The 13,860-nt window shown below is 36.4% G+C and overlaps 1 protein-coding gene across 7 annotated transcripts in view; it reads left to right on the top strand.

Moving 5' to 3' along the window:
* The window catches only part of EPM2A (EPM2A glucan phosphatase, laforin), a 291,240-nt gene that overhangs the window by 118,394 nt on the left and 158,986 nt on the right, over positions 1 to 13,860 (top strand). Inside the window, exon 5 of one of the 7 annotated variants that reach the window (XR_013378555.1) lies at positions 7,958 to 8,067. The exons of 5 other annotated variants lie outside the window; for them this stretch is intronic. Coding sequence is in view for 1 of the 2 variants with exons in the window: in XM_077896049.1 (XP_077752175.1) it covers positions 7,958 to 7,966 (9 nt within the window). In the remaining variant the exon portion in view is untranslated. Of the gene's footprint in view, positions 1 to 7,957; positions 9,894 to 13,860 lie in introns of those variants that run through there. One more of the 7 variants, XM_077896049.1, reaches the window with a different exon arrangement.

Genomic DNA, 13,860 nt, shown 5'->3' with positions numbered 1-13,860 from the left:
AAGACACACACTGTATTATTTCACTTATATGTGGAATTTAAAAAACAAAACAAATGAACAAACAAAAAAATGGAAACAGAATCATAAATAGAACAAAGTGATGGTTGCCAGAAGGGAGGGGAATCTCTGAAACTAATATTACACTGTATGTTAACTAACTGGAATTTAAAAAAAAATGAAGAAGGGGGGATGGGCAATGGCTAAAATGGGTGAAGAGGATTAAGAGGTACAAACTTCCGGTCATACAATAAATAAGTCATGAGAATGGAAAGTATGAAGAGTACAACCTAAGCAATATAGTCAATAATATTGTGATAATTTTGTATGGTGACTACGTTCATTATGGTGAGTGTTGCATGATATAGAGAACTGTCAAATCACTATGTTGTGCACCTGAAACTAATATAACATTGTACATCACTATATTTCAATATTAAAAATTAAAAAAAATCAAAGAAACAAAAAAGGAATAACGAAGAGACAAACACTATTAACATTTTGTCATATTCAGTCCAACCCTTGTTTCTATCTGTAGGGGTGGATATATGTATATTTTGCAATATCAAAATCATATTTTATATAAGAAATAGTGACATATTGAAGCACCTGCACCACAGAGAGGCTTACATTATGAATACTATTGGTGCAAATGTAAAAAAGCCAGGTGAAATGTCATAAATTTTTCAGGGTAAAATTCTAACTTTTGGAAACAAAGATACTCTGAAAATAGTATTGTCCTTTATCCTTCACTTCATGGACACAAATATCAGAGCAGTGTCTCAAACTTATAGAATGTCTCCGTACTTATGTGTTAATTTGATTGATAGATGCATTCTCATGACTGAGCAAGATGATGAGCTAGAATTTAGGTCATCATCATAAGTTTCCTGCACATCTAGAATTTTACAGATGAAGGAATGTATTTTCCAACTAATCCAACAATTTGCCTAGTTTCTATAATTTCTCTTATAATCCAGGGAGTAAATAATCTGTTGTGACCACCTGTTCTTCCTTCATATATATTGTTGAGCATATAAACAGCTGCAGGCCTCAGAAAGTCATAAATAAAGCCCACAGCTAAAAGATTAGGCAAACCTAGTGACCTGTTACATTTTTGGTGTCTGAGTAGTGGAATGCTCTCTTCCAGAGAAAACTGCAGACTCTATAGTGAGTGTCATTACATCGTCAGTATTTTCTTTTAAAGTTAGCACCAAGTTTTGATTTTTTCCCTACTTATAGTAAATTATTTCCTCCAAGGATAATAAAAAATTAACTCATTCCTTGAAACGATTTATATTTATGTACACAGAAAATTTTAAGTCTTTTTGTTTATTTAGTTTCAAGTTATTTATTTATTTATTTATTTATTTTTCAAGTTTTTATTTAAATTCCAATTAGTTAATATATAGTGTAATATTAGATTCAAGAGTAGAATTTAGTGATTCATCACTTACATATAATACCTAGTGAGTTTTTGTTTTTCAAGTAGGCTCCATGCCCAGTGAGGAGCCCAATGTGGGGCTTAAACTCATGACCCTGAGATCAAGACCTGAGCTGAGATCAAGAGTCAAACACACTCAACTGACTGAGCCACACAGGCACCCTGAGTATTTTCAATGTATTAAGCTGATGATGAGAAAATGGAAGTGACACTTTTTGGAAGATACTGGATCATTACATACACAAACCAGATTGATAAAGGAACCCTACCTACAGTCACTGGCAAGCAGGGGTAGGAGTTGTGTACAAAGAAAATTTATTTATTTTATTATTTATATATCTAAGTGGTCCTGGATATGTATAAGGAATAACAAATGATATAAAACATATTTCTTCTGCAAGATGATTTTGAAATGTCCTAAGCAAATGTCCTAGTTTAGTTTGAAGCATTTGCCAATTTTCTTTCGCCAAGCATTACTTTCACAAAAATAGCTGTGGTTTGTACAGAATATATCTTCTCTCTCAGTGGTCTCTTTTTCAGATCACAAAAAAGGACTTTTGACCTATGATATATAATTTTGATCATCATTTTTAGTGACAGAAATAAAGGACACATAAACTAAATCCACATTTTAGTCCAGAGTCAGTCTTCCCGTGGCTCATGGTAGAAATGTTATCAATAAAGTATTTTGCAAAAATACAGAAGGGAGAAACCTGGATTAGTGGTTGTTCAAGTGAAAACAATCTAGGTTATTTAAATGAGCCAGCTATTTTTTTTTTTATTTTTATTTTTTGCTGCTAAGAAGGCTGACAAAATAACAGCTGATTTGTTATACACAAAAACATACAAACAAGGAATGCTCAGGTCCGGACCACAAAAAATGCAAAACTCTTTCTCTGACTACTAATCAATTGAAGGATTATCTTCAGTTCTGTCAACTTTGAAGTAGGATATTGACATTTCCAGATTAGACAATTTTCCAAAAAGGACTTCTGATTTCTTCCAAAGTATAGATAGAGAAAACAAGACTCAGATCTTTTTGTACTATCACTTCCAAATTTTGAACAATCATGCAAATGCTTACTGTCTTCCAGGTGTTGGGTGGGACTTCACTCACTCAGCAATCATGGTGGCTTTGTTCAGTGGATGTACTTATCAAAATATATGGAAAGGAGCTTAGGAGGATTCACTTGGAGAAAAAGAGACTATAGAAAGAAATAATACCTTTAAATATTTGAGGGATTGGTATAAATAAGCACTTGCTGTTCCCAGAGAGCAGAAGTAAGATCCATGGTCAGGAGTTATAGGGTGGTAACTTTCCTCTTCCTTTGAGACAGGACTTTCTAAATAGAATTGGAAGATGGTAAAACAGATTGCTTTGTCAGATAATGAGCTTCCCATCACTAAATTAGTTTAAACCAGAAGTTGAAAAATTTCCCTCCAAAAATGTTTTAAAGAGGACTGATTACTAGATGGAAAATTTGATCATATGACTTCTGAGATCTTTTTCATAGATAAGAATCGATGCTTCAAATTTTTATTGATTTAGGTCAACTTTCAATTTCCTCTTTTTTCTTGAACAGTAAAAGCTACAAATTAACATTTACTAAGACAACTAAAGGACATGGGAGGAAAGCACAAAACTCCTTTGATGCTCAAAGAGGAAACTGAATACTCACTCAGCTCTTACCACTTCCAAGTGATGTTAGAGAAGACAGGATAAAGAGAATGTGCAGCCTAAATAAGTGTGAACATTCTGTATCTTTGTAGAGGGTTTCACATTATGTGTGTCGGGAATCCTTCAATAAACTTGTCTGAGGCCAAATTGAGTGAGCTGAGGTTAGTTTTTCCAATGAGAAGAACTTTTTTCTTTCTTTTAAAAAATATTTTATTTATTTATTCATGAGAAACACACACAGAGGAAGAGACACACAGGCAGAGGGAGAAGCAGGCTCCCCATGGGGAGCCTGATGTGGGACTTGATCCCAGGACTCCAGGATCACGTCCTGAGGCCCAAGGCAGATGCTCAACTGCTGAGCCATGCAGGTGTCCCCAGTGAGAAGAACTTTAAAAGACAAGCAGGATCATAACCAGTAGAGATGAAATGGCCATCTTTGCCACAGCAGTCAGCCTCTGAAATCATGTAGGGTTTAAGTAACTGGCTTGATTGAGTGTAAATCATCTTCTCCATGTACTTTCCATGTAAGATATTTATTCAGAATTCTTTATGAAGATTTCACTTTAAAACATGTGACAAAAATTCAATCTGTCAGTGAAACAAATTTGAATTTGATGACTCTTGAAACCAGTTCTAGCTTATTGGCTGACAATTCTTGGACTGTTGTTAGATGAGATATATTGACCCTTGCCTCTCCATTTATTATTTTAACTTTGAGCAAAGTATGAAGTCAAATCAAATTAATTGATTCAGAGCACTACTCTAGGGAAGTATATCAGACATGCCAGGATTGTACTAGTTACCTAGCCTTCCTACTAAATACCACTCCTGCCCTCCCCTTGGAAGAAGTTGATTGCTTTTACTGTTTCCTAAAACAAGAACTCTTTACTGTGATGACATCTCGGCCAAGTACATTAAAGAGAAGGATACTTGTGAATATGATTGTATTTCTCAAATAAATAATCTCCTGAGTTGTTTTCTCCCTATTTCCCCTGCTGTTTAATTTCTTCCCTTTGACATAATTTGCTGCCTGTTCAGTTAGAGCAATTAGATATTTGTGTTAATTAGATGCTTGTTGTCTATCCTGAAATGGAGGTACTTAGCTTGTGAGGCAAGCTGGCTCTTAGATGCTCATTCTGAGAGTAACTTGTTTTGTTTTTCTGTTTTCTTGGTGGCACACTTGTATGTATTTCTTCAACTGTGTATGGCTTTCTCAAAATACATTAAACTTAAATGGGCCCTTGAAGAAGCACTTCTTCTGTACCGACTGTTGTTTGAAAATGTGTTGATTGTGCTTTTTTCTTCCTTTGTACCTCTGGAAAAGAGAGATGACCAACTAAGGAGTTAAATGAATATTTCCTCCCATTTGTCAAGATCTTAAACTGCTTCTGAGAGGGGAATACATGTGCAACGAGTGCCAGGGGTTAACAAAGCAATTTTTCCTGTGAGTACAGAAATAGTCATTTTACAAAAGAAAATATTATGGAAGAGGCATTAATGAAGTAGTTTAATTCTGATACTTTTTCTAGCTTTGGAAGGTGTGTGTGTGTGTGTGTGCGTGTGCCTCACCTTGTGTGTACACAGAACTCTTCTGAGTCCTGTGTGCTCTCTGCCCCCTGCATTCAGCCAAGTGTCCAACCACTGGTATTGACAGAGGTCAGGGAGGGGAGAGAAGCAGCAAAAGGTTACGAAAACAAGTGCTGACCTCACCAGAAAGCATGAGCTTTCAAGTACACATGTAATTGTCCTTTTACCTGCTCTCCTTCTTGGCTTAAATTACCCTGAATGTGGGACAACTTGCGATGGAGATCATAATTGAAGGTTGAAGAGCAGTGCCATGTCTTTTCCCAGATTCTCTGTTCTGCTCTTCTCTCCATCAGAGCAGCTTTGTCATCCCATTTCAAGCTACAAACTCATGTCATTTTCACTTCCTCTGTCATCTTCATTCTGTTCACACACTTTATTGCTAAACTAAATATCATTTTGTCTCATGCTTCCCATCTTAGGTCACCTTTTTCTCATGCCTGTTGGCTAACACACCTGTCCCAGATACTTTTAAATTTTGTTATTTTGATCAGCATCACTCTCCTCCTGGATTCCCTGCCTATACCTATTACGCACAAATCACTGTTCTCCTTGCAGCCTGCATTGTTTTCTTCTCCCATCTCTTAGCCTTTTAGCATTCTTCCCTAAGCACCCTTTCCCCTCTTCCCTCAAAGCCTTGTAGTATGTTGTCATTGGTTATATTGTCCAGAATTCTAAGATGTACATGCTGTACAGCACAGCCTGTGAGGACAAGCCTTGAATTTCATTTCCTTAGTATCTATTCTTTGGATCATGGGTCTTTTCTCATGTTAGACAAATCTGTCCCAAACTCCCATGGTATAGTCATTCCAGTCCAAATGCCAAGCCTTCAAGGAAACAGCCCCATAAGCCAAGAGCATTTTCTTCTTTTAAGTCCACCCAGTAGGGATGCCTGGGTGGCTCAGCGGTTAAGTGTCTACCTTCAGTTCAGGGTGTGATCCTGGAGTCCCCGGGGTCGAGTCCCACATCCGGCTCCCTGCATGGAGCCTGCTTCTCCCTCTGCCTCTGCCTCTCTCTCTCTCTCTCTCTGTATCTCTCATGAATACATAAATAAATAAAAAAAAATCCACCCAGTTGTGTCTCTCCTATCATTAAACTGTCACAATCCTTGCTCTTCCATGAACCTTTCTAGATTAACCAGAGAAGACTTACACTTTGTCTTGTGGAATACAGGATTCTCCAGTAACTTTATTATCTCAGCAATCACTTTTTTTTTCTGTTTTAACTTTTGTCTTGTTTCTGATGTCAGTATAGCACACCCATAGGTGATGTTCTTATTTGGGTATCACAGAGTTATATATAAGCTGCTCTTTTGCAGGCTGTGTGTACACATTTGCGTTTGCAAACTTTGAGAGGGCTCAATCAATGAATTTATGTACATAGCATCTAGCCAAACATGTGCTATAAGTATACATCTGATTCTTTGAGATGATGATAAAAGCGATATCAAGATATCACTTTGGTGCTAAACACAATAGTACCAGTAATAGTTTAAAATGAATTGGATTTCATAACAATTCTTTGATGGAGGTACTATGATTGCTCTCATTTGCTGATGAGGAGACTGAGATACAGAGAGGTTAATATTTTTGTAAGGTCACACAGTTTGTGTTTGAAGCAGAATCAACATCCTGCTGTCTGATACCATAATCCCTACTCTCCAGTGTTATGCCATGTTGCCTTATAGCTGATTTATTTTTTAAATCTATATCGAAAGCAACCCAAACTATATCCATGGCTTTTAAAATAGAAAAATAGCATTTAAAATATTTTTTCTTTTTTTTTTTTCATTTAAAATATTTAATAAAAAACTATGAAGCAAATATTTCTGTCTTGGCATTGATCAAATAGATTTTGGTTAGTAATTTAGAAATGTTTTCCACATGAAATTGTAATACAATATATAAATATTTAAATGTGAAAAATTAATATAAAATGTAAATACATGCATTTAAAAACATACATTTTAAAATTTATACCAGGGTGTTGAGGTTATTTTTCTATATACAAAATACAAGTGGGGAAAAAGAATGATGATGTCTAAGAAATTCAATAAATTACACAGTTAAAATATGCCAGATTAAATTATATACATGTGCTGCCTACAGACATTCATGCAACGAATTAAAATAGCTGAATAGGGGATGCAAACACCATAAACAATTGATTTCTTTTCATGTGGAGTCAAAATTTTCTGAATTTATTTCTGGATTTAGTTTTCATTTTCTTAGTTTTCTTTTTGTTGGAAGTGAAACTGAATAAGAATCTAGATTGTTGGTAAAGAGATTATCAGTTGGCAGAAACAAATTTCCATAGCTAATCACCAGGTTTGAGAAGTATCCTGTAATAGGATAAAAAGCTGTAAGATGAATAGATAGGATTACATATGGCTTCTTTATCAATAAATCCAAAGTGCAATGAGTTTCCTTTTTTTTTTTTTTCACAATTTATCCCTAACCTGGTTAAATGTGCCATTTTTTGATGTATCACTTTTTTTAAAGTTTTTAAAATTGAATTTAATTTTTCTTTTTAAGTAGGCTCCATACCCAGTGTAGAGCCCAAGGTGGGCCTTAAACTCATGACCCTGAGGTCAAGCTGAGATCAAGACTTGCTTTACTGACTAAGCCACCCAGGCAACCCTGATGTGTCACTTTTTGTTATTTCTTCCTTTGAAAGCAGATTTTTGTTTTGTTTTATTTTGTTTCTTTTTTTTTAAATTGAAGTATATTTGGTACATATCACACTAGTTTCAGGTGTACAACATAGTGATTTGACAATGTTTCTTTTTGACTATAGATTTTTAAAATTTTAAGTTTTAGTCTTTTTAATTTTAATGGACTTAAATGTTAAAAGAATATTGGAAATTGGATGCCAAAAACCCCACCCCATTTATATCTGGAAAGTAGCATTATAAACAATGTGTCTTTTCTCTGCCTGAGAATATTCTGAATGTTTGTTTTTTTTTTTTGTTTTTTTTTTAATGTGAGAAAGGGAGTGTGCCTGTGTGTGGGCGGGGAGGGAGGAGCAGAGGGGGAGGGGGAGAGAAAATCCTAAACAGGCTTCACAACCAGCTTGGAGCCTGACTAGAGGGGCTCAATCTTGTGATCCTAAGATCATGACCTGAGCTGAAATATCAAGAGTCAGTTGCTTAACCAACTGAGCCACCCAGGTGCCCCTGAATATAAGTTTTCTTGAATGACAGCAATGTTGGTCTTCCTCTGAGTCACATAAGTATTCCTTTTTGTTATTTGCAGTCAGCATAATCATACCCCTTCCTTTCTGTGTGGTTGAACTTCAAGATGAAGAATTCCTGTTTACCACTTTGTTTCAGAGAAGAGAAAAAGCTAGTGGAACAGTTTCTGAGGTACACACATCACGGTAGGACCAGGTACCAGGTGTGAGTGATATCAAAGTGAGGGCTGGTGTTCAAGCTGTTCAGAGTATGTTTTTTTTAATGTTTCTATAAAGGATAAGGAACAGAAAAAAAAATCCTTTAAATACTCAAATGAAAACATGCTAAATCAAGGGGTATTTTACTTACCAAGTATAGCATGTAGTTTCAATCGTAATTGTTAAATAATTATTGTTGTTGTTGGAAATTCTGAGCAGTCTTTTTCTTAAAAAATAAGAGGCAGGTTGGCAGTTAAAGCCACTTTTTGGTTTTCAGGACCAATTTTTCTCTGAAAAGTCAACCATGAAACTTATAATCTGTCCTGGCAAAGTTGTGTATTTAACTTTTACTGTCTTCTTGCTGTCTCTTTAGGCATGTTACTTTTCTTAATTCCTTCCTTTCCTTCCCCTACCCCCTGTGGTGACAATAGGCCATATGAATGTCAGAGTGCCTCACTCTGGTTCCTCTGCCTGTCCTCCTCAGTTATAGGTCTCTCCCCAAGGTATTGGATGTTCCTTCCTGCTTGGGACTTACTTTCAAGGTTGGGCTGTGACTGTAGTCTAAGTTCTAGATGCAACATGATTAAATAATAAGAGTTGAATATATTTAATGCTGTCCCCAAAATTAGACACCAAAATGAAACGTGCTTCCACTGCAGAAATCTCTGAAGAAGGAATCCTAAGTAGTGAAATATCTGACATTGTGATGGTCAAGGTGACCTCTGGAGGCCAGTGATCCTTACTAGAGTTTTTCAAACTTAGATCTTTTAGCACACCATCTACTACTTATATTTAAGACTCTCATGATTATTTGAAAGGAGAAGATGGAAGGAATGGAGATAAAATACTTTATTTTATTTTTAAAAGAAAGTAATATTGTTGATGTATTTTGCGGGAGAAAATGAGAAATAAAGCATCTATTCTCATTTACCTATTTTTCTCAAATTGTCTTCCTTTTCTGTTTCTTTGAAGGATCTTAGTGAACTATTTGATTTATGGAAATGATTCTCAGGCTCTGGAGCAAATGACACTAAATACTGTGCATTTTTTTTTTTTTTTGTAAATTAGTGTTCTTTATATATTTTGACGATTGTAAAAAAACTAAATGGGGAAAATTTTCTTCATGGGAAAAACATTTCATGTTGAATAGAGTATTTCCAGATATTCTTCTGTGCCTGGGTTAGATTTTCTAACAGTAGCTTTTTGTAGAGTCAGTATAAAATTTACATTTGTCAAGAGCAAGATGAGGGACGCCTGGGTGGCTCAGCGGTTGAGCATCTGCCTTCGTCTCAGGGAGTGACCCTGGGATCCAGAATCAAGTCCCACATCAGGCTCCTTACACGGAGCATGCTTCTCCCTCTGACTATGTCTCTGCCTCTCTCTCTGTGTCTCATATGAATAAATACATAAAATCTTAAAAAAAAAAAAAAAGGAGCAAGGTGAAGCTAAAACTGAATTATTTAAATATACATATGTTTTTTTCTTTACAGAAATCAAGTTTGTTAAAAGAGAATTATCGTAAATGGTTCAATGTGCCCAAATGTCTAATATATTTTTCTTGATAATGATAGTAAATTCCTAAAGGAAACTTTCAAATCTTTGTATACGGTAATATTACCCAGCACACATAATAACATTTCTCAAATTCCCAAGAAGTACAAACTATTTTATTTCCTAAAATGTTAAGTTTTTAAAAATGTATACACATTTTAGAGATTTTTCTGCAATGCCCCTAAAGACCATAAACTCTTTATGGTTATCCAATTTGGCTTTTGTGAATAAACATTTTATTGTTTATAATTCTGTTGGGTAAAAATCAATCAACAAATTTCCATCGTATATATTTTAATGAAAATTCTCCCCACATCTTCAAATTTACCCTGAAGGCCTTTTCCCCTCCATTTAAATTACTTAAGATCCTGTTAGTGGTTTGGGATATGAAAATGTATTTTGTATTTAGAATCACATAGCTCTTAGCTTTTAAGCTAGAAGGGAACCTAGGAGATCATTTCTAGAATAATTTCTTCCATCTACAGGTTAAAAAAAAAAAAGGAAAAGAAGCTACATAATCCACATGAGATACTTGGTAGATATACTAATTCTCTGTTCAGGGCACAAATCAGTTGAGTAAATGTTTATTACTTACCAGGGATTTCTAAATAACTGAGAAATAATGTCAAACTTCTAGGAGCTTATAATCAAGTAGTGTGGGCAGACATGCTAATAGAGAATATCAATAGAATGTGTTAAATATGGTGATAATGGCAAGTATCGGATAAACAGATAAAACAGGAAGAATTGATTCATTTGATAAGTGCTTTTATTTTTCTTGAATGAACATTTATTGGGCACTTACTAAATGTCAAGTGTTAAGCACTTATGAACTAAAATGGACATAATCCCTGATCTCAGTATTCTGTCTTTGGGAGGAAGAGATGCCAATGAATTAATCACATAAAAATGTATAATAAAAACTAAAATAGTGCCTTAACTGCAGTTCTAGGAGGGCACACAGCAAAAGAACCTGACTGGACTGGAGATTCGGGAAAGATTTCACTCCCATCCAGTCAATGGGGCAATACATGTTGAAGGGTCAGGCTCACTGACTTCAGTGGTCAGGTTTTAAAGAAAAAGTTTTGAAAAAAAATGGAAATAATAGTTTATTTTCTAGATAGTTTGTGCAGAAAAAGCATACACTATGGAGTATTTGTAGCTTCACAGGCTTGGGAAAGTCACAGCCAGAAATGAGACCACGTTGCACCAGTGGAGGTGGCTTCAGTGGCTATTTCCTCTGTGGCCACAGAGACCACAGAGAATCTTGACAGCACAGGGCATGGATGCCGGCATGAATGCTTCTGTTGCTGTGTCTTTGGACCCAGGATGTCTCAGTCATTTGGTTAACAATTTTTTTTTTTATGTGTGTATGGTAAAATTTGGAAAAGTAAGCAATTTCAGTCTCATCAAGTTAAGACTTTTTTCTGCTCCTACTTCCCCTCCTCTTGTGTCAGATGATTTTGAAGCTGCTCCAGGAATTTATGAGACTCATCTAAGAGGAAATTGATTTAGGGTATTTAACTTGCATTTAATGGGATGTTTGTGTCACTTACAGCCACTTCTCAGCAAAGTTAAACTATTGATAACCATCCTGATATAGACATGGCTTCCTGAAATACTCCTCTTGCTTGCTGTGCTAACTTACCTGGATTGTAATATGAAGATACAGGGCCAGAGGTCATATCATAATATGAATGTGGCTTCGAGGGGCCAACTCCACACATTTGTGAGAAATGGAGGAAAACAAGATGTGAAAAGTACAGTCAGAGGTAGTCTGTGGAAAATCCTTCCGATGATCAGATCTGTAATACTGTAAGCAGATGACCTGGTTGTCATGATATCAAACCAAAAGTAAAGTTGACCCTTGCTAGTATAACTTGATAATGTTTCAAATATACTTATCAATGCACCAAATTAAATTAAACTAAATTACATTAAGTTAAATAAAAACAGGTAAATTCTGAGAGCTGTAGTCAGTATAGGTAAAGTGATATCAAGAAGGCTATACCACATCCTATATTAGAGTCCAATCAGGAGACCGAAATGTCACACAGTAATATAAACAAGGGAAGTTTAATATAAAGAAGTATTAACTATTACAGAAGATTACCTACTAAGGAGTAAAGAAAACATAAGAATGGAGGAATAAGAGCAGACATGGGCTGCTAAGACTGAGGTGGAGCATCCAAGGAAGAAACGAAATTGGAAGATCCTATCTTCCTCTCTCCTGCGACAACATGAGATTCAGACTTCACTGGAGACACCACAACCATGACCTGCTGGATGGTGAAGACCTTGCAGAAGTGCTGTCAGAACTCTGTCCTCTAGTATATGGGAAGCCATCCATGAGAAGGTGCCCTGCTGAAGAACTCATTGAGAAGCCATCTGCTGGGATATTGCCCTCTAGGGTGCCAGTGGAAGCTGCCCGTAGGGTGTCCTGTGCTGCAGATTGCTATAGGAACAAAGTGAAAAGAGCATAACCAGGCATCAGAAAATCCCTTTTCTCCTTCAGTGTCCTTCCAGCACCCTCTACTGACCAAGCTTAACATCAAGCCAACTGACCAGGGAAAACTATTCTAGTATCACAAACAGACAATGAAGGGTGGATTTGGAAAAGAGAAACAATAAAAGAAATAAGTTGATGACTGAAATGCACTCTTTAAGAAACTTTCATTGCCAGTAACCTACAAATCAAGTGGATATTGCAAAACCCAGGGGGAAATCTGAAAAATAAGGAAAACTTCTCTTCTTGTATGTCTCTTCTAATCTCCATACTCTGCTATAATACTGCTTTGCTTCTTATACCTCTGATCACCAAATGTGTGATTCCGCCCTCTCAATACAAAGCAATTTTGTGACACCTGCTGGGTGACCTACAATTTAACTCAACTCTGACACTATTTACTTGGAGATACCATGAGATCTCACAGTTTAAGGGCTCTTTCCCACAAAACTTCCCACCCCGCAAAAGCCAATCCTAAGTCCAGGCAGTCACCAGTGCTTCTGACAACCTGACTCTAAATTGAAAGTTCCCACAACCCCTCCTTGGGTTTAACTATCTTACTAGAGCAGGTCACAGAACTGAGAGCAACGTTTTACTTACTAGAATACTAGTTTATTATAAAAAGATTTAACCCAGGGACAACTGAATAGAAGAGATGTAAAGGGCATAATATGTGGGAAAGACACAGAACTTCCATGCTCTCTGCAGGTATGCCCCTCTCCCAGTACCTCCATGTGTCCACCAATCTGAGAGCTCTCCAAGCTCTGTCCTTTAAGTTTTTATGGAGGCTTCATCACATAGACGTAATTGATTAAATCATTGGCCCTTGGTGACTGATTCAACCTCCAGACCCTGTCCCCTCCCTAGAGGAGGAGGGGGTGCTGAAAGTTCCAACCTTTTAAGCCCAAGTTGGTTCTCTTTACAACCAGTCTTCATCCTGTGAGCTTTCCAAAAGTTGTTTCATTAACATAGACTCAGAAGTTTTTGAAAGGAGCTTGTTATGAATAACAAGAGAATTCAGTTTTATATCACTCAGGTGCTATTTTAGGAATAGGGAAGAAAACTAAATATGATAATAAAAGATGTCACTTTGGCCCTTATGTAGGAAATGGCAAGGGTTCTAGGAGCTATGAGCCAGGAATCACAGATAAAGACCACATATATATTTTTCGTACTATAAGTCACAGTGTAACAAGTGTATGTTGAGAGGGAAGTGCTCTAACAGTAAGGGTGGGATTGGGAGATTGGGGAATGGAGTAGGAGGTGGCCATAAAGAAGACTGTTATCGTTGCATGTAAGGAATACCAGTTTTCTGTTGTCAGAAATAACAGAACTAGGCAGAGATGATAGAGGGGTTTTGTTAGAAACTTCAGTGGACTGAGATCTGGCCACATGACCTACCTTCTTGCTATCAATCTATTCACTGTATGTAACTGTAGGTGTAACACTGTACTGTAACAGTACAGGAACACTATAGGTGTCTGCACACACACCAGAGCTGCTGACCTTAAGGGGAAAACAGCTAATTATTTTATCAGCAAAATGGCTATATTTTGGAATAGAAAAGGAATTGCAGTATGGTACAAGCGAGCTACAACCAAAGTCATAGGTAGATTCAGAGAACAAAGGAGAGGAATGCTGTTTTGCAGAGGAATGAGGGAGTGAGGGAAGGGCTGTTATACCAAAAAGTTCATTGGAATAAACTGGGAA

This window comes from Canis aureus, chromosome 1 (assembly GCF_053574225.1).
Source record: "Canis aureus isolate CA01 chromosome 1, VMU_Caureus_v.1.0, whole genome shotgun sequence".
NCBI classification, from domain to species: Eukaryota; Metazoa; Chordata; class Mammalia; order Carnivora; family Canidae; genus Canis; species Canis aureus.
The sequence above is the reverse complement of the archived record's forward strand: the minus strand, read 5'-3'. Positions and strand labels throughout refer to the sequence as shown.